General features: G+C 37.5%; 1 protein-coding gene across 5 annotated transcripts in view; it reads right to left on the reverse strand.

Annotated features, from left to right (window-relative positions):
• si:dkey-237h12.3 (teneurin-3) overlaps window positions 1-21086 on the reverse strand; it is a 155398-nt gene that overhangs the window by 122880 nt on the left and 11432 nt on the right. For all 5 annotated transcript variants that reach the window (XM_017417447.3, XM_017417445.2, XM_017417444.2 and 2 more), the window contains exons 2-3: window positions 20196-20685; window positions 18095-18370 (exon numbers count right to left, since the gene is read on the reverse strand). In XM_017417447.3, the coding sequence (XP_017272936.1) occupies window positions 18095-18370; window positions 20196-20466 (547 nt within the window). In that variant the 5' untranslated portion in view covers window positions 20467-20685. The remainder of the gene's footprint in view (window positions 1-18094; window positions 18371-20195; window positions 20686-21086) is intronic.

Below are 21086 nucleotides of genomic sequence, written 5' to 3' on the forward strand. Positions count from 1 at the left end.
ATATCAACCTTTTGAAATACCTGCATTTTGATAGTCATGTTTGCCTTTAGCCAAAATCTGTCAAAGTGAGTTTACCCCACAATTCCCCTCTTGATATTAAAGCACCTACAGTCAAGTAGCACGTTTTCAATAAAGCAGCATGTGCAAACAAAGGGGTCAGAAAAAAAAGAGAAAAAATGCTGTCCACATTGGCAAAGATGCTGCGGTGAGTTTCACCCGAGTAAACAATATGGGAAACAGGACAGGATTTTCTTCACATAATATGCTTAAACCTGAGGCTAAAGGAAAAATAGATTCCTATTTCTGCTAAAGAGCTGTTACTAAATGGCGGCTATTCACTCTAGTTTCAATTTTGACAAGTCAAAGCTGTCTGAGATACTGAGTTACTGGGGAGTGGGCAGTGGGCGGGGGTGGAAGGTGTCTTTGCAGCTTATGCACCATAGTTTAAGGCCAGCTGGCCTTTAGAATATGGATTATGTGGTGCTGTGGCTGCTCTCTCACTCCATAGGGGGCTGGACTGGGTGCCCAGCTTCAGCAGGCTCCCCACCGAGACCCCTGGGTGAGAGGACGCTGAGAACCTTCTCAGTTCTCAAGGCTGAATCATTGTGAACGTGGCGGATGCTTCCCACACCAGCACCATACGCCAGTGTGTGAAAGAGACTAGCATGAAGGGGAAAAAAAATGTAAAAAGACAGTGAAAAGGGGGATGGTGAGTAGGTTGGCTGGGGGATTGGGTTGAGGGACATTGAAGAAGAAGCAGAGGCAACAACTGTGAGTGTGGAAGAACTCCGACACTGCATTACTGCCAATCACAATGCCTGCTCTGTCGCAGAAAAAAGAAAAGAAAAAAATAGGAAAAAGAACCTTGGGAGTGTCACTGTGCAGTAGATTTACCTTTAAAAAAAGCCAGGGACAATAATAGGTATCCAAATGACAGCTCCGTGCCGCTGCACCCCCAACTAAAGTTAACCAGAGGTGCTAATGTTGAGTGCCAACAGCAGACACAAAGGTCTGAACCGTAGGGTGCTAAGGCTGCTAGCACAGCATGGCTAAATGGGGCAGGTGATTTCCCATCTCCTCCACTGCCCTCAAGGCACAGCCAATCACTGCTGGGGAAAAGTGCCGCACCAGCCTGCAAGCTAGGAAGCCAGTGAGTGGAAAAAGGCAAGAGAGGGAGCTGGAGTCTATCTGGGGCCATGCATTATTCACATGCATCGCTACGGCACTAAGACCTCCACAAAGGAAAGGCCTCAGGTTCCATCAGTGCCGACTTGTTTCCAATCAATTATTGATGGCAACACTACACCCTATACTTTTCCCTGATTTACTGGATTCTATCATTGTTTCTATAATAAAGGCCATTTCCAGTAAAGTCAGAACAAATGAGGAGAATATTTCCAAGCATGGTGCCAGTGGGTGCTGCAGCTTATTGGAATCTCTTAGCTATGGCTTTAATTACACAAATTATGCACAGGATTATTCCATTACTAAAATGAAAGTTTTTTTATGAAATAATGGGGTATTTACACACACTTAAATAAAGGGCAAAACCTGAAACCCTTCTTAGAATCATTTGTCATGTCAAAGGTAGCTTTCAATGCAGAATTACTGTCAGCATGGAGACCTCCAGTTAGAACTAAGTGAAATAAATGAGCTATCCAATTACCACATTATGATCACATGTAGCCCCCTGTAAAAAATGCCCTGACAAAATATCCCCACCAGCTGCTAACCAGTATTAAGTTTCAACTTTAAGGATAAAAATTGCTACATTTTTGTTTATTATTTTAAATCAGTGACTGGTCCTATGCGTACCCATGATTTGCCTTTATTTTGTTTTATGTAGGTAAGAATGAGACAAAGATTGAGTTGTTATGGAAATGTGCTCTTTTCTCAGAGTGAAATGGGCCAACAACCCCTAAATGAATTATGTGATATAAAAAAGACCCGTCATCAAAGATGAAACAGAGTTTTAAAGTCCTGAATATTGTCCAGAAAATTTATACAAAAAAAAAAGGAAAATTGCACTTCGATTGTTTTCAGATGATGTTCAACAGCTCCAGCTCCACATCTTAGAGGTGTTCCACATTATTTCAACGCACACATCAAAGCTTTACCTCAATCTCTGCAGGAAACACAATCAATCTACTCAGTATGCACGACTTGGACAGTGGGCCATCGCTCCGTTTGAGGATGTCGACACATTTGACCGATGTGCAGTCGATCCCCCAGATTGTGGCTAATCATCATTACCGGCTGCTGAAACAATGACTTTCTTTTAGCTCGCTCAGCTTTAAGAAGGACACAAGGGACTTGCACATTTTTCTTGTTGGGTTACCACTTGTGTTGGATTTAGGGAATTAAGACAGACTTGGACACAACAGAATCAGCCTTCTGATCATCCATCTAAGTCATCATCTATGGCCCAGCTCACACTCTAAGTCAGTCTGAATTAGATTAAATTTAGCTCCCGCTTCTTTGTGCGTGTGTGTTTCAACAAAAGCGTAACAAAACTGCAGTTTCAGTAGAAATTCCATTCATTTGTAATCTTGAGAACAAATGACAACTGTGGCCTGCTCCAAAAAAAGGACATAAAATATAAACTAATCAGATGGAAATGAGGACAGATGCATAAAAGGCAGTAGTTGGGTAATTCTCAACAATGGACAGTGGATTATAAAAAATGACTTCTTCCATACAGTGCTTAAAGGTTAGGTCTCTATTACACAGGGAGCAAAATGTCAGCAGTATCCCCTGAAAGACTGGACTGTGATATTAATGGAGAGTCCTGGGAATGGGCTTCCCCTGACTGAGTTTCCCCTCTACCAGACACATTATTCATTTAGTTGTCAGCCTGCACCTCGTTCATGTAACACTAACATCTACAAACTAAATGATGGAGAGAATATAGCCCACCCTGGTATTCAGCCAGTGGTGAAATGAATGTTGTTCATGGAGAGTAAAGTACTGTTAGATTATCTAAAAGCTCTTCACCCACACACACAACTGAAGATGTCGCCCAGGACATATTAGCATAATGTTCAATTTTCTAGCTAATATTGTGCTTTCATTTGGTTTTGGCTCTGAGGCTGTGAGGATGGGCCAAACAAAGCACAAGAGCTGAGTCAATGCTGCTGTAAAAAAGCACAAACAGATGCACTACTATCACTTTTCAATGGTTTGGACAAAAATATTTCTTTTGATCAGCAAATGGGAATAATGCAACACGTCTAGTGCATTGTGCATATGCTGTAAAACTGGCGTATACCAAGTAAAATAAACCATTCTTTAAGAATAATTAATATAGAAAACAAAATATGTCCTGTATGAGCTGGAGCATATTATTTTATTCAATCCCTACCACAGATGCCCCGATCCTCAAAGCAATTATCAAAGCAGCTTTCCATGTAATCTAACCACACAACAGCACTTAAAACCTAAATGACAGTGTATGTCGTGTTCCGTGGAAATGTGATAGACCCGAACAGAATGGCATGATGATTTAATATGTTACCATGCGAGTCATCATTCACACAGCCCCCACTTTATCCAAGATGCAAAATGGCTTCTGCATGAGGGAGACTGGAGCAGTGGATTATTTGTGAGTAATATTATTTTGCCATGGTAAATATATTGTGTCATGCGGTAGAGGGTGGAAGAAAAATTCCCTCTCAAGCTTTTTTAATGAAGTCCCAAATGTCAACCCCATACTTCTTTCAAGAGCAGACTCCAAGGCACCCATCTTGAAGTCTGACTGTCCCTCAGTGCATCTTCAAGTGATGTGAAAACAAGCAGCCCTAGAAAGAAAGGCTGCCTAAAAGACAAATAAAAAGCTGTTCAATAAAAAAAGAGAGTCAGATGTGGGCTGTAACCAGGTGGCTTGGATCATTAAAGTGCAACTTTTCAGGACTCTTGATCAGACTCTGAAGCCATGGCACTCTAAGATTCAGAATGTGTTGTCCAATCTGATGCTAAAAATTACTTTAATCATCACCACTTCACGATTCATTTGAAATTACCCTTCACTGTGAGATCTTCACAAAAAGGCTAAGAGAAAAGCAAATAGCAGAGAAACACCATTATAGTAAAAAATGTCACTGTAATTTAGTAGTTTTGGTAGGTGTAGAGAAGAGAGTCACAAGCTGGGTTTAAATTAGAACCAACACATTTTCCCTCAACAATGGTGTGGAGCAGAGAGGGAAGAGGGGGGTGGGGTGGACATCCAATTATTGGAGTGCTGTGTGTGTGTCATCTTGACACCACATTTGAGTTTCTTCAACAATGTTTAAAATATACTAGATGTTCAGTTGTGGCTATGTTGCACCGAGGATTGAAACGACTGAGATGAGAGTGTTTTAGAAGACCATATTGGTGGTGGATCAATGTACAGTGTCACATAAACAACTCAGTGTGGTGTCAATATGTTTGTTTTGACAACTTTGTCCCGTTTAAAATTAATGAGTGACACTTCTGGCATAATCCAAAGTTACTGCATGTGATGAGATATTTTTTATTGAATAGATAATGATGATAGAACATTCTTCGTCCAATTAATCACAAGTATTTAAAGGCTCGACCTCAAAAAGTAAAAATAAATTAACTTATTTAGCAGACTAATTTGCAATAAATCTGGATGAGCAACTTGGCGAATTGGCACTTCTGAGTTGTAACAAATGCTAGATTTAGCACCCAGATACAGAAATACAAGTAAGCTGTAGACAACAAGCTCAAGTTTGCCCAGTAGGTCCATCTGTTTTAATCAAATTCTCAGAAAGTAATGACTGGATGACTGAATAACTTTAGGAGTCATGCCAACTCAAGATGGCCTCTACAGCTAATCAAAATTAGCCAACACAAAAATGGGTGCATCTCACTCAACTTTACAAATATTGAGTTAAAATTTGGTCAGATAGTAGCCGAGAGTCATTCACAACACATACTCTGAGCTCTACACATTAAACAACATATTTGCTTAAAACCTGTTAGAGCCAATGCTGTCAGTCTCTAAGCGATTTACCTCATAAATCACTGGACAAATTTTAGTGAAATTCTCAGAAAATAATCATTAGCTGTACATCTAAAACTAATCAACTTTTGGAGTCAACACAATTCAAGAGGCTACCACAGCTAATCTGATCTTAGCCAACACAAAAATGGCTATAACTCAGTCAGTTTTACAGATACTGGGCTAAATTTGGTGTAGTGGTAGCTGACATTCATCCTGATATTATGCATAATATCTTTCACAAGGTTTGACCAAAATGGTCAAAAATCTGTCTGTTCCCAGCATGAGATGATTTTAGGCTAAAACTCTGATATGAATGGCAGTGGGCGATATGAATTCCTTTAAGAATCCTTGGCTTTTAATTTCCTATGTTGTCACTGATGTAAACTATATCTTGTTTGCTTGCTTGCAGATATTAACCTATCATGGTGTTATATTTAGTAACATTGTTTAAATACCTATTATGTGTTATTTTATGTTTATAAGTGTGACAGATTTTGCCTTGAGGGCAATAAATGTGAAGTTTAAAAGTGACAAATGCAGAGAAAATTATAAAAAGAAGCAGTCTAACAAGGTTGACTTCGCTTGAAAAAGATGTGCTTCTCGAGTTTAAAAAAAGACACGAGGGAATGAAAGCACAATAAAAACCAGTCAGGATTGACATATGTTGCAATATTTTTTGTTATATTCCCTTTGTAAAAGCATTCTTCAAATTGACTGTTCCCATCTATACTGAAAGTCTCTTTCTAACCTTTAGAGCTGCCATGCAAAACTCTGCAGTAGACAGCTCCTTTGGGTAATGCAGAAAAAGACAATAGGTGGAAACTGCTCTAACCTATTTGCCAAATGGTCTGTCATCTAATGCCCGGTTGCTGTTCTTTTGTCTAATCCTTCTTCTGAGACCTCTAAAAGGATACGTCGGTCTAATAAGATGAATGGGCTTTGACCCTGGAGCTGCTAAAAGCCAACCTGGCCAATTTATCTGAGTGACCTCTACTCTTGGCAGAGACGGCTTCACCTCTCTTGGAAGCCTTTAGGCATGATCAATACCCCAGAGGCAAAACAGTCCAAAAGAAGGAGCATCTAGAAGTTAGGATACAACTGCTGATCCCCTTCTTATGACCCTGAAATATGTATTAAATTTCCCAAATGAGTGTTTTGTTATTCCTCTAGATAATGAAAGCAAATAAAACCAAATAAAACCCCAACAACAAGGACTTTGTATTGTATCTAAGGAAGGAGGAAACAAGTCTACAATGCAGCTGGGCTGGTAAATCCAAATCACACAGCAAATGTAAATCAAGATAAGCAAAGCACAAAAAAAAGAAAAAAAATCAGCTTAATCTGTAATTTTACTATGCAAATAAAAGTCATACCTATTTAAGGATCAAGACTGTAACAATGAGAGGAGCCTATTGAGAGGGGGAAAAAAAAAGATTTGTTGACTGAATTAAGGATTCTGTTTCATGTTCTGCATGTTGATGTTGGGTTAAATTCAGTTCTGCTGAGATAAAAGGCCTGGCTTGAATAGTCGAGGCATAATATGGGGAAAAGACACATCTACAAGAGAATATGTTTTCTGTCTTTGAGCATGAATCAGTTTACATGGTATACAATATCAATCGTTGGCCTCAAATCCATATCTGCAAAGTGCTTAGGTTTGCATTGGTGATTAGATGAATTGAACTGAGAACAGTCTGTTACTTGAGCATCCCCTCATATCTTGGATACCTAATGCCTTTCCTCTGCCACTGAAGTGACCACAGATTCAGGATGCTTGGCTCTGGGCGCTTGGCCAGAAAGCTTTATGCATTCTGATACCATTCATTTTTAATCAGGACCAGCATATCCTTCCAAACCTATTGCAAGCTGCCTTTGGCTACCACACTTCAATTTGCCTTTCTTTTAATTGATTTGGCAGTTTTCCACATTGTCGATGGTGTAAATTGACAGTTACTATTGCTAATATTCCAAGTGAGATTGTCTGCACTGCTCATTCCAGATGCATTTGCTGTTTTAGTTTTCTCATTGCAGAATCATGCATTTTTTCCACACTAAAGTATAGAGTGAAAGTATTGTGTAGATTCAGCATATTTTACCTGACTTTCTACTTTGACGTGCTCATCTTATGTCTGCACAACCTGGAAGGGTTTCTTCACATTGCTGCCATGAAAAAAGGACATGGCAGCAGGGGTAGGGAATCTTCTTCTGTGGTATAATGAGTCTGACAATGAAAGTGACACTGCGTCCTCCCTGGACCTTGCCGTGTGATCAATCATAACAATAGCTCACCATTTCCTCCTCTAGATGCTGACCTTTCTCCCTTAAGGAAAGTAAGAGTGTGTAGGTGTTAGAATGTGTGTGTTCCTCTCAATTGCTCCATCACCTTATTTCCAATAAGCCCTTGAAGTCTTTCCATATTGCCATTAGAATGTCCTTTGGAGGAGAAGTCCTGCTCAATCAAAATGCCCTACTGAGGGAATACAGATCTGTTTTATTCTGCCGTACAAGCTATTTTAAGCACAGATGACACACTTAGAAATTTAGGAAGGGATGACATCAGGATCATATGCATTCTGAAGCTATCACATGAATAGCTAAGAAGTAATCTGATGCTTTTACTCCAGTAAGCAGACCTGCCAAGATTTCATGCAAATATCAATGACTGAGATTATTTTAGGCTGATTTTGTCATCTTGGAGAGCTTAAAAGGAGTGACAAAAAAATGAATCATGTGCAGAGGGAGCTGTGAACATCAACAAGTGATCCCCCCTCTCCTCCAGCTTATATCCCAGATCAGTCAACAGGACGGTTTCACTGATAGCCTCCTAATACTTTGAGTGGTTCTGTTTCTATCTCTGGATGGGCAACGTACCAAAAAGATTACTTAAATAAAGGCTCAAGCTTAAATAAGAAAAAGACACAGTTCCAATCAAACACATCTTAATATGCTTAAGCCACAGATGTCCCTTATCAGCAATAAAAGGTCTAGACCAGATTTTATAGCCTTTTTTATGCCTCTCTATCTATCTGTCTACACCACAGAAGCACACACTGTCTAAGGTTTTTAAAACAACATAAAAATCAAACTGACGCAGTGCTCCCTGTAGTAAAACGTTGTTCAGTAACTCAAGTTAACTTTTTTAAAGAAAAGGCTTCAAAACATATACAGTGATATTTGCATTTTTCCTTTTTATGTTGTTTTCTTATCTAATACTTTAAAGGGATTATTCTTGACAGGATCATACAAACCAAACATTGTTTGAGTTGAATAGGATGCATATAAAAAAGAATTCAAGAAAAATAAAACACAACATGAAAATGAGGAAAAAGGAGAACTATTCAGATTTTAATCTGATATATGACAATAAAATTAACAATAAAATAAAATAAAATACTTTTGTTTTTTAAAACTTTACTTGCTGACTTACATTTAAGGACTCACCTGCTTTAGTTTGTGACATAATTTAGTCTGAACAGCTTTAACACAAGCAAAGAAAAAAATGCGGCATCATATTCTGTAACACTGTGTGCTGTTGTATAATTTCGCCCCAAATTATGTGTATGTATTTTTTTTTTACAGTCTTACTTTTTAAAACTGATTATTAGTGTTTTTTTCTGTTTACAGTTCATTTTAAACCTTCGTTGTATTAATAATTTTGGAGTTTTTATCTCAAGGAATTTACACAATTTCATTTATTTTTTATTTATCACTTATTTGATTGTTTTGAAAATTGTTCCCTTTGTTAGTATTTTCTTTTATTTTGTACCTAAAACATTTGTATATGCACAAAAACAGTGTTTTATGAAAAGTAAGTGTGTAAAAGTTTTATTACACAAAGACACCTGTGATCCTGTCCTTGAGATATTTCTTTGTCTTATTATTAGTGTGTACAGGTCTTTCTTTGAGGCTTCAAAGATTTTGTACAAAGGATAAAACCGGGCTACGAACTGTTTGTGGATACACTGCAGCAAATTAAGGCAAGTCTTTGTGAACTCACCTGAAACAGGAAAATCGGAGAATATACTTCCCATTTACCCAGTGAAAATCCCTTGATACTTTATATTCAACATTCTTTTTTGTACAGGGAAAAACACAGACCACACACTGTGTAAAAGAGTCCATTTAAACATGATCAAATAAGGCAAACATTATTAAACCTTTTAATACAGTAGCATAAAACAGTAAAGTGAGATTTAAAGCCCCTTTCTTTGTGGTATTTGTGAAGATGAAATACTCAGATGACGTAAACTCCCTGAAATCCTGATTAAAGTGAAACCCCTAAATGAAACTTTCATTCATGTGTATAAAAGACTCTACAGATGAAAGTACGTAGTTATAATTGCAATAAAGATGTGTCTTTAATTACATATGACAAAAAGGAAATTAGAGCAGCATAATACAGTTACACAAAACATTTTTACACATATCTTATCGGTATTATACTTGGTTACTTAAACTATTTTAAATGAAGGACGTTTCACTTTCCTTTTTAATGATCTCGAGAATTTTGTTTAATACTGCAATCTATAACTATTAAAAATACTGCTCCATGACTGATGATACTATGCAATTAGCCTCAGTGTCTTGCAAAGCAGAGGCATTTCACATTTGGGTGCTACAGCAGCAAAAGTATCATCTCAATTATTAATTTTTTTATTGCTAACATTCAAAACTGCTGAACACAGGGGTCAAATCCAAGCCAAGAGATGTAACAAATATCCATGAGTCCCAAGAGAGAATTAAAATGGAAAAAAAGAAAGCCATGAAACCAAATAAATCTGATAGGATGGTCTAGTTTGAAGACAATATCTGAAGACCCATTGTCGATCCAGAGAGGATGGAAAAACTATTTTAGCCCATATGAAACAGCCTTAGATAGTATATCTTCACCAACCTCAACGTTTGTCTCTTTTTTCAAGGTTATCAGTCTCCTATCTCTTTACGCTCAGGTTTTACATTACCTGCAATAAATGGAAAAATGAAACTATCCTCTCTCAATTAATCACAGTGCAATCACTCAGCGACACATGTTTCTCAGTGAGAGACTTTTCTTAGAGAAACTAAGGTGCATTGCTGGTTTTGAGAAAAAAAGCTTGTCAAAAAGACATCAGATTTCCATGTAATTATAAAAAAAAAAAACTAATGGATCAACATGATTATTCCTGTTTCATACATTAATATTCATAGACTATAAAAACGACTTATTGTCTGTTTCCGTGTTGCATTGTAATACAATCACTCAATTAGGTTGCGTGATGAAATGAAATGAGTCGTTTTCTCTTGAGGACGGTAAATAGTGGTCTCATAATTGACAAGTGTTGAGTAATTCCTAATCGTAATAACAAGTGCTGCAGACTCCCACCAGCATGTGATTAATCTGAGACACCTATGGGGTGAGACGGCATCGTATGTGATGCTCCACAAAACTTAAGATGGGGCAAACGTTGTTACTCAACAACGGAGTGGCAGAAACCAGACTCTAGTCAGAGTGAATATCGTTTTAGGTTGTAAAAACAGCTTTGCCTTCCGTGACAATGCATTTGCGAAAGGAAAAACAGATATTTTTCACACACTCCACAGAAAATTTTAAGCAACAAAACTGAAAATGAAATATTGTTAGTGGGGATTTTTGTTATTAAAAAAAGAAAACTGTTACACCCATCAGTAACAGTTGCTGGGTGTACATAACGTTTAGCAGCAACTTCAATAACTTATTAAATAACTTGTTAATAACTATTTTTTGCCTGTTCAAAACTCTTGCTACCTTCTACAGCACTCTTTAACCCACAAATCCTTCTGTGTGCAACAGCTGTAGACCAGGAGACAGTCAAACAACCAGAAATTAATCCAAAGTCTTGGTCATACTCCAAAGATATGCCAGGTACGAAGTGGGAAACAGTTGAACCAATTAAAAAAATCACTTCAGTCCCAGTTCCAAAACCAAGGTGGACCACATCCTGACGTGTCCGTCTAACCCGCATGTGCCAGGAAATATGTAGGCCAACAACTGCTTGACAAAACACAAACCCAAGCATCTCACCTTACAGCTCTTTTCCTTTAAAGTTTAGGATTCCAGCTGTGGCTCCACTCCTCTCTCTGCTGAAACCCTCTCAACCCTTTTTTGTAAGGGAATCTTTTGTCTGCTGTGGCCCTAAACTTTTACCTCAGCTCAGGTGCAAGGACCACACAAGGAATCCTACCGCTGCCACCAAACAGTCATGGCAAAAAAAGATAAGAAAGAGGGAGGAAGAGCCAGCTTGTTAATTTTTAACACTTTATTACAAAAGAAATGTCAAGCAGAACATCCCAGAGATGAGACAGGTCCAAGCGACAGAACCTGTTTGCCTTAAGATTGTGGGAAAATGTCTTTTAAACAAGCTTATCAGCAAGAAAGCGTAAGACCACCAGTTTTGTCATAACTGGAGGGCCATATCAGTTTAAGAGCAACACAGAATGACCTGCATCAAACTGTGAGCAGATATGCATTATACATGACAATTCTGATACACGTAATGAGGAAAACTCAGAGGGCACACCAGTTTCTTATCAGTGAATCTCATTTTTGCTGCAATTTTATAAAATTCTGATCCAAAATCTGTGTTTAAAGCTGTTGTTTGGACAAAAAAACATTCAAAAGCATAATCTTGGGCATATTTTTTGCTTCTTTTTTCTGTTGTTATTATATATTTTAGAAATGACACATGTATACTACTGCTGAGCACTTTGAAGTGCCTTGTTGCTGAAAAGTGCTATTAATCCGATAATCAAAATTATTCTAAAAAAATACCATTTGTGATATTTCACTGAGCTACATATGCATTTTATTTACCATGCTGATATCAATATTCTAAATCTGCCGCTCCTTACTGTTGAACTATTATCAGTTTCACATAATAGGAACTGGGTATTACAAGCAAATGAATAATACATTAATTAGCAATTACTTCTAATAATGATAAAAAATAAAAAAAAATCTGCTTTCACATGGATGCTATTTGAAAATCTATCTTTGAAGTAGTAAAGGGACGTAGTAGCTTCAAGAAAATCAGCTTTTCCTTATTAATATGCAAATTTATACAGCCAGACACTCCAAAGTCTAATCAGATCATCTACTCTGTAGGGGGTAGCTGTGGTGTGTGGAGAAGTTTTTCCATCCTGTGCTGCTGTTGGATTAATGTGATAGCAAGAACGTGTCTATGCACAAATAAATACACCAAGTCAAGAATGACATATAGGATGTATCAAAGCGTTAACACCAGATGTAGAACAAATTCTACAATTAGCCGTCAACTTGTTATTTGCTTCAAAAAAAGTTTGAATGTCATGGAGATTTGCTCTGAGGAGAAAGAGGGCAGTGACTCCCTCAAGTCTTTCTAAATTAGAAGCCTTCAACAACTGCTATGATAACTCATCGCCGAAACCCATGCCCCGTTGCCCTGAGCACATGAAGTGTTGACAACACCAACGAGAAGAGAAGTGATGACAGTAAGTGACAAGAATCAAAGTGTGCCTTCACTTTTCACGAGGCAAGATGAAGCTCAGACACACCCTCATCACTCCAATCAACAAATCACAAAACAGTTCGGACCAGCAAGAATTATTTATTCTTTTGAGTTCCGCTTGTGTCGTGTTGAATTATGAAAGCGGTGAGGAAGGATTTCTTCATGCTTCGATCAATAGGCTGATTCCACTGTCACAATACAAGGCGCAGATCTGAGACAGGAGTTTGACAGATGGTGTGTCACCTCCGTCAGTGTGACTTCCCCCCTACGGCATGCATGTGTCCGCACGACTGGTTGATTTTCTAATCTTAGAGAGACATAATGTGAAAAAAACAAAGTGAAATATGCAGGTGTGTGTTCACACATGTGAGTGCATGAGACGGAGGGGGAGAGGCGCATCGTGAGTGAGCATTAATACATGCACAAACACAGAGAAGCATGTTACAGGGGTGTCTCGTATGCTTTTAAAGTCGCACGAAAAAATCTTTGGTGCTTGCTGTGCTACAGCACACTTTGCCGTGACTCTTCTACTGATTTAATTAACCTTTTACCGGCACTTTGCACACAATAAATCTGCTGTACACAATGTAAAATGTGTATGACCACAGCACAGACCTGTGACTTGAACAAATTGAAATTCTTTTCTGCTACATCCCCTCATAAACAGTCCTTGAAAAGAACATGGAAAAAGACGCACAATGGCACGGTCACATCATCACTGGTCATTCTCCATAAAATCATCAGTGTGACACAATATTCTCCTCAATGACTTTGGATGGAACGTGCAGGCCAGAGCAGATAACGCCTCTTTAAACTGAGGTCGGGAGGCGTCGCAGCGGAAGCCCCCCCTTTATCAAACTGGGAATCAGCAGGCGACAGACCCCTCCCACTGAACAATAAACCTCACATGAAACGTTTTATAAAGACTAGGAGAGCTGTCATAAGATGCTGCAGCTCTGTACCTGCACTTCCTAACAAGTAACGGCGAGCTTTTTCACGCTCTATTAGGAATACAACTCAACTGGGCCATGCTATGTTTTTGCTGCATGAAGTCATTCATGTTTTATGAAGGGTATAATATTGATTCTGAATCCAGCACGGTCAACACCGGAGTGAAAAAAATAAATCAGTCTCCTTGGTTGTGTTGACTTTTATTCTGAGGCAATACTTTGAGCCAACACCAACAAACATAAATATTTATATTAAAGCAAGATTGACAAAGATTCCATTTTGAACATAAAAGATGCACTTTAGCAGTTAGTGTCCTTACCGTGAGAGAGGAAAGGCTTTTTGTTTTGTCAAAAAGCAATTTGTTCAACTTTTGAAATCAGGACATATCTGTCCTTATTCAAAATTTATTTTCCTCAGGACGTGTTAGTAGAACTGGCAACAGAGCACCGCTTTGAGCACTAAAGATTAGTGCACACACATTCGGAGGTATTAAATCTTGAATTTAATCAGTTTCACTCATAATGGCTTTAAAGAAAAGCATTCCATGTTTTCATTCTTAGTAGAAAATTACATTCAGAGAGAAACAATAAAAATGCATGGTTCGTTTAATGATGTGTTTTCAATCTTTCATGATATTTCTGCAAATTCCACACATCTGAGTGAAAACCAAATGCATGTGCAGATCTAAAAAACTGAAGGACACCAAGTGACTCATAATCCAATTCATTAAAATACACCTGGTTCATAATACTGTACCATTTAAAATCAGTCACAAATAATACTTTAGTAAATATCATGGTCACCCATTGAACCCAACTCAGTGAAGGTATATCCCACAGTAATTAGTGTTCAAACAGCAGCTTTAAAGAATACTTCAATTTAAAGCAATAATGATCCCCGTAATTGGTGTGACTTCAAGTGAATATCTGTTATGTTACATAAGTCAGTTATGTTGTTTTTATATAATTTATGCTTTTTATATAACACTTTTGCTGTGAAAATGAGGCTTTAGATGATAAATTTTCCTGCTTCTAACAGTCAACGGGCATTTATTACAGTTCAGAGAAAAAAGTTGTTTTTTTTTTCTACAAATTCAAACACAACCTTATATAAGAAAAGTTTTCTATATTAGAAGAGTGAGTGACAAAAAAAATCTAGTTTGCGTGGGAGTACATCACTTTAAGCATGTAAACACTAAAAAGACTGAACAAAATAACAAAATATTGATTTTAATTATATGCCTATAATGATTAAAGATCCTGCATGGGCAGCAGAACAAACAAAACAAATCTTAACTAGTAGTTTCCCTTTTCATCCTACAACAGATAGATAGATAGATAGATAGATAGATAGATAGATAGATAGATAGATAGATAGATAGATAGATAGATAGATAGATAGATAGATAGATAGATAGATAGATAGATAGATAGATAGATAGATAGATAGATAGATAGATAGATAGATAGATAGATAGATAGATAGATTGATGAGCCACTAATTTACAATAAATAAACTGTTTATTTTGTTGTTCTACAATGAACAAATAAACTATAAAGTGATATAAAGTAGAGCTAAACTGAATATTCAGATGACTAATTTTATTGGCCGATATTGGCCACTTCTTAAAAATCAACAATCGGTCATGTCTGTGCATACTTAATCAGTTACAAAATAGGAAAATGAAGATGCAGCAGGATCTTGCTTCAACCAAATCAAATCAAATTTATTTATATAGCACATCCAAAAGCAACTGCTGTTGGCTAAAGTGCTTCACACAAAACCATAAATAGTAATAAAAAGATAAAACCAAACACAAGAATCCATAAAAACAAAAAAATATGATTAGACATCCACTGGAGTTGAGCAATTATTGTTATTTTCTGTTAAATGAAAAATACAAATTAAGCAAAAAAAAAAAAAAAACTGACATTGTACATCAGCCATCAGCTGCTGTCTTTTATAAAAATCAGCATCGGCCATTAAAAAACTCATATCAGTCCACCTTCAGTATAAATTCCTATTTTGAGATTAATTTAGGTGTTGTAAACCACATAAAAAACATATCATTGAGTTTAATAAATTGAAATTGGTTTTTTTTAGGAATTTAAAGTCATTTGCTGTGATGTATATTTTTAATGAAGCAATAACTCAAGACAAAAAAAGAAAACCTAATTAAACACAAAATTAGTATTTTAATGTATTTTAAAAAAATAAAAAAAAATCTGTGAACTGGCCTTATTAAAAAAACAATATTTTCTCTAAAATCGCTCATTATCTCACCAGAACGGTAGAATCTCAACTCACAGCTATTTAACTGGTAGTTATTTCTGCAAAAATAAAATAAAATTTAATTTAATTTAATTTAATTTAATTTAATTCATTTAATTAAATATTTCATTTAATGCCTCTTGCATCTGCAAAAAAATAAAAAAATAAAAACAAATACAAAAAAATGCATGGGCATCTTTTCACAACAGAAGTCCCTTCACGTTCAGTCCCAAATGGGTCGTTTAGCTCCTCACACTGTCGAAATGACCCCTCCTGACCACCGTGTGTTCACCTTTAAAAGGGCGGAGCCATCTCTCAGAGGTGAACATCTGCGCACGCCGCGCTCTCTGAATGTGCTCAGGCTTTGGTACTTGTCTGTGTCGTACACTCTGTAGAACAGAGCAAATTAGAATGAAATATTGAGTTCATTTATGAATAAGTGGGGCTGAACGGCCCCTTGTCGGAGCTTCCGCATGCATATTGAGTTGATAGAAACCTTTGGATGGGTCATTTCTCTTAGCTGCTTCATTAAATAGTGAAAGTCAAAAGTGCAATACCTCCTGCCAAAGGAAAAAAAAAAGAAATACTAAGATCTATAGAGGTGGAACAGAGGCACTGTTTTTTTTTCTTTACTCTGGTTCATAATTTAGATAATTAAAAATTAAATTTTAGCCCCAAAAATAGATTTACAAAAAATTAAAATCCTAAATGAAATGTTAGATGCAGTTAAAACTACAGAGAAGCGAATTCAATACACCAAAAGAAGTTGAGTTTTTACAAAAAAAATGAGAAAAAGCATGAGAAAAGGCAGCTGATTTTTTTTCTTTAATTAACTAAAACCTAAATTCTATTTTGCCTTGTGAGTGAGCTTAAGTCTCAGTAGGAGGCTGTACAAACTGGAGCCAATCAGCAGCAGCTTTTTGAGGCGTTTCTTAAAGAAACAAAATGCCTTGGAGGCACACTGTGGTGTGTGTATGAGTGTGTGAGGGGTCACACAGAGTAAGTGGTGCAGGGCAGAAGAAATCAAAGCTCAGGAGAAAATCTATTGAAGTAAAACTGTGTTTTCCTGCAGAATAGAGCAACGTCTGGTGATGTAGTTTAATTCTTGGCATATAAAACAACAAATATGACTTGAGTCACGCACTAAGGAGGTGATGGGGATGTTAACACGGGTCTGAGGGCTGAGCCTTTAGTCACTCATATGTACAGCGTGTATTTGGAGCAAAGTAAAGGCCAGATAAAGGAAAAAATACATAAATTTGAATTCTGATGGCATTTTGAAAAGGTACAAGAGTAACTCAGCTCGCCCCCCAGGAGACAAGTTCACCATGATGAATGCTGCTATTAAGAAAATGACTTGTCTCAAATGTCAGACTGTAGCCAATGTTTTCGGTGTAAAAATTGATAGCAAGGGTACAAGACATTTTCCTTTTTACCCTCTCTTTAATGTTCTTGCCAGCGAAGTGTAATCAACTCTAATTATTTAAACTGCCTGCCATTCTTTGATACCATTGATTTTTTAAAATAATTAGAGCTTTACATTGCATGTGTTGTAATGGTGATGGCTCACGTTATAATAATGACAAATGCTGTATGAAGTCACGAGCGCTTTTAGAAGCACCAGCTCCCAAAAACTAATTTCAAAGCTTTACACCATAATATGCAATGACACACCAACTTTGAGCAAGGGAGAGACAGGGAAAAAAAAGGTCTTTCCAAACTAAAAAGTGTCAAAATGCTGGAAGTAACAATTAAAAACATAGCATGACAACATCAAAATGTGCAAAACAGGTACCCGTTTAGTCAATCTATCAACACTGCCACTATTTAATGCACTAAAGATTTGTCCTCTCAAACAGAGGAGCCCCAATCCTCCATCTCAGGTTTTCAACATGATCAAATTTGCACTTCAAACCATTGTGCCCATTTAATCAGCCATTATGTATGTCCAGTCAACCACTGCAGAATTTCAAAGCAAAATCTCAGGCTGAGGCACACAAAGCTATCTTTGATTATACAATAGCCCATGGGGAAACTTTATCAAACTCCTCGGCTTCCCGTGGAGAAGGACCAGGTGACTAGCAACTACTCAATCTGAAGGCCAAATTCTTTTCTGAATGCGGCACAGAATCACGCCTTTGATCCAAACAAAGACAGCTGCAAATGTCTCTCCAGATAGCAGCCCCACCACTTCCACTTTCTTCCACCAATCAGGGCCGCGTCTTCAGCACCAACCATAATCCAGCCTACCGCTGCTTTCTCTACCTAGTGATTTCTCCCCTTTTTGAAAAGCAAAAGGGGGCATGAGCTGCAAACAAATAAGGATTTAGAAATAAAAATGGGAAAAGTGTGCCCTACTCACCCATCTCAGTGTCCGATTTATTGTCCATTTCTGTGTCAGTGAGTGTGAGCGCTGAGTTAGAGCGACTGGAGAGGCATGAATTCTGACCAGATTTTGCCCCCGTTCCCCAAAGAGCCATGGTACGTTCCGGTGATACAGGTTCATGGTTTTCTGTGACGGTCGGCCCCCTGGAGTAGCTGCTGAGGGGGTGGGACAGGCCAGTCTCAGGGCAGAGAGCCAAGCCTCTGCGAGCCGGTGGCTCACAAATCCCCAGTTGCCTCAATGAAAATGTCTGTCCTGTAAATGACAGCAAGTTGTAAAGTTAACAAACCAAGCAACAACGTGGTTAATAACCAAGAGCACGACCACTTCAAAATCAAATCAAGGAGAGAAGGAACAAGGGAGGGTACAATTTATAAATCAGCATCCTCCCAAGATAATTACTTACCAGTCTGCTCAACAGCATTTTTTTTACCTCATATCTAGACATTTTGTTAAAAAAAAGAAAGATTTTTAAAAATCTTATAATAACAAAAATGTAATATTTATCTGCAATTATTTTTCCTAATAATTATTTCAGGTGTGAACATTTCAGAAAACAATTTAACTCTAGGATACATTGTTTTGTTCTTCATTCAGTTATTTGGGTTTTAACTTTTCACCAAAATGAAATAATAACCTGTCATACCTTCAAAAACACTGTATGTTTTTTTTTTCTTTCTTCCACAGGACATAATGTCAGTAAATAAAAACACATCACACTGAATTAATGAGAGTGTACTTTTTCATTCCTGTATATTTAATTGAAAATCTATTTGTTCTAATTATTATTATTATTTCTAGTTCTGGCACAATCATGACAGATGATGAGGTTAATTTTACAATTTCTCCATATCTACTAATTAAGAAAGCCAAAATGAAGATCTGAAGGTTTATGGACATTCTGATCACACACACACCAAAACAAGACTGAATACACAAAATATTTATTTAATTATTATTAATTTGAGCAACTTTTGAAATGTTTAAATGTAAAATTATAATTCTTCTGATTTTGTAACAATTTATTACTTATATTGCATTAATATAAAGTATAAAAAATAGCTGTAGAAATTTCCTTCACACACACACACACACACACACACAATTATAAACACGTGTACACAGAGCAAATAACGTATTTAGGTGACACACAAATGGCCTTTTCCCACCAGCAGCATTAAATCTGACATTTACCATGATGATGCAGGAAACACTCGTTAACACTAAATGTCTGCATTTTAAAACAAGAAATTGAGAAAACCAGCTTTCATCCCACAACTTCATCATGATCCCATTAATTTTAAAATGGACACCAATTAGCAGTGAGAAAATGTTCGAGAGTAATGGATGGATTTTCTGATTGCAATCTTATGAGCCCAAGGAGCGCCATAAAATAGAGTAAACTGCTCAAACTTTTTAATTACGGAATTTAAAGCAGCTTCTAACAGCCAATTAAAGAAGAGAGTTACTTATTGAGCATTTCTTTTTTAGTTTTTAACTTATTCCAGCAGGATAGAAATATTTTATTGGGTCAAAATAGCCCACTGTATCACACCCTAAATTACTTTTCTTTAAAAGTTTAGGAAAATAATAACACTTGATTGTGCCTTTGTGACATTCTATAATTGTGTTTACCACTGCCTTGCATACTGGTGGTGTGTTTCTTTTTTTTTTTTTTGTCTTTTTGTTTTTTTCATCAAGCATACACAGATAAAGCGAATAAAATTGTGAGAAGGTTCGTTTTTTTGTACACAAACAACAAAATCCCTGCATCCCATATTCATGCTACTAATTAAGCCTCACACTGGTAAGGAACAGCAATAAACTTAAATATGAGGATTTTGTTATTAGTGGTATTTTCTAAAGTCTAAAAGACAAAAATCCTGAATTTATTGCCACCGTTTCCTGTTCAGACTGAGGGAACTAAGACTACATACAGGATAGTTTTTGTGGCCACCATCACCTTCAATAAACTCAAACTGAAACGTTTTTTAATCATTGGCAGGAGAATATTTTTCACAGATTTTGCAGATGCATGTAAAAATGTTAGAAAGTTTCACAGGAATAATGTGCTGCTAACCTGGCCTGGTGTACTCTGCTGCCTCCTTGTGCACCATCTCCTTGACTCTGCCTCCGAACAACATCCGGGAGGGGTCATGGTCGAAGGCCTGCAGGGTCTCACTGGAACTGTACGATTTTTGAGTGGGGACTCGGCAGGCTCCCTCGTCCCGGTCAGTAGAGGAGGCGGTGTAACGGCGCTCCCGATCCTGGTCTCTCTCACAGTCTCGCTCCCGCTCTCTCTGGCTCTTGGACAGCGAGCAGAAAGGCCGCTGCTCCCTCACCCTTTCCATGCTGCCTGCATGCTGGGTATCCAACTCCCTCCCCTTCACCACCGACACTCTACTGAGGTGCTCACCACTGGATTATTTCACTCTTTTCCAGCCCCCCTTCCTCCTCTCTGGGCTGTGATTCTCGTCCTGTGACTGATTTCCTCTCCAAATCCCTCCTCCCCCACTTCTGAACCTCGATCGGTCACTTCTTCAGTCCATTCAGCCGTTCAACCACTCCACCTGGAAAAAAAAAAGAGACAAGGAAAGGAAGCAAGGAGCTCAGATAACACTAATCCATCAGCTCCATCTTCAAAAGCACACACTTATCTTCCTCTCATTGCCCCAGAACACCTCTGGAACTTCACCCGTGAAGTCTTACAGAAGAGACTTGACTTCCCCACGGTGCCTGTTTTAATCTTTAAACTATGTTAATTTTAAAAGCCATCTTTCAAAGAACTACATTTTTTTACATCAAAGACATTTTTTATAACAAAAGTGCTTCAGCTGATCAATTTTCAAGAGATGATTGTTCAAAATTAACATTCACATATTAAATCACATGAGAAATACTTTCATTATAACCATTTTAAGGATATTTGAGTGGAGTCAGTTTAAATACACAGGAGAAATGTCAACAAGGG

This window comes from Kryptolebias marmoratus, linkage group LG9 (assembly GCF_001649575.2).
Source record: "Kryptolebias marmoratus isolate JLee-2015 linkage group LG9, ASM164957v2, whole genome shotgun sequence".
Taxonomy (NCBI): domain Eukaryota; kingdom Metazoa; phylum Chordata; class Actinopteri; order Cyprinodontiformes; family Rivulidae; genus Kryptolebias; species Kryptolebias marmoratus.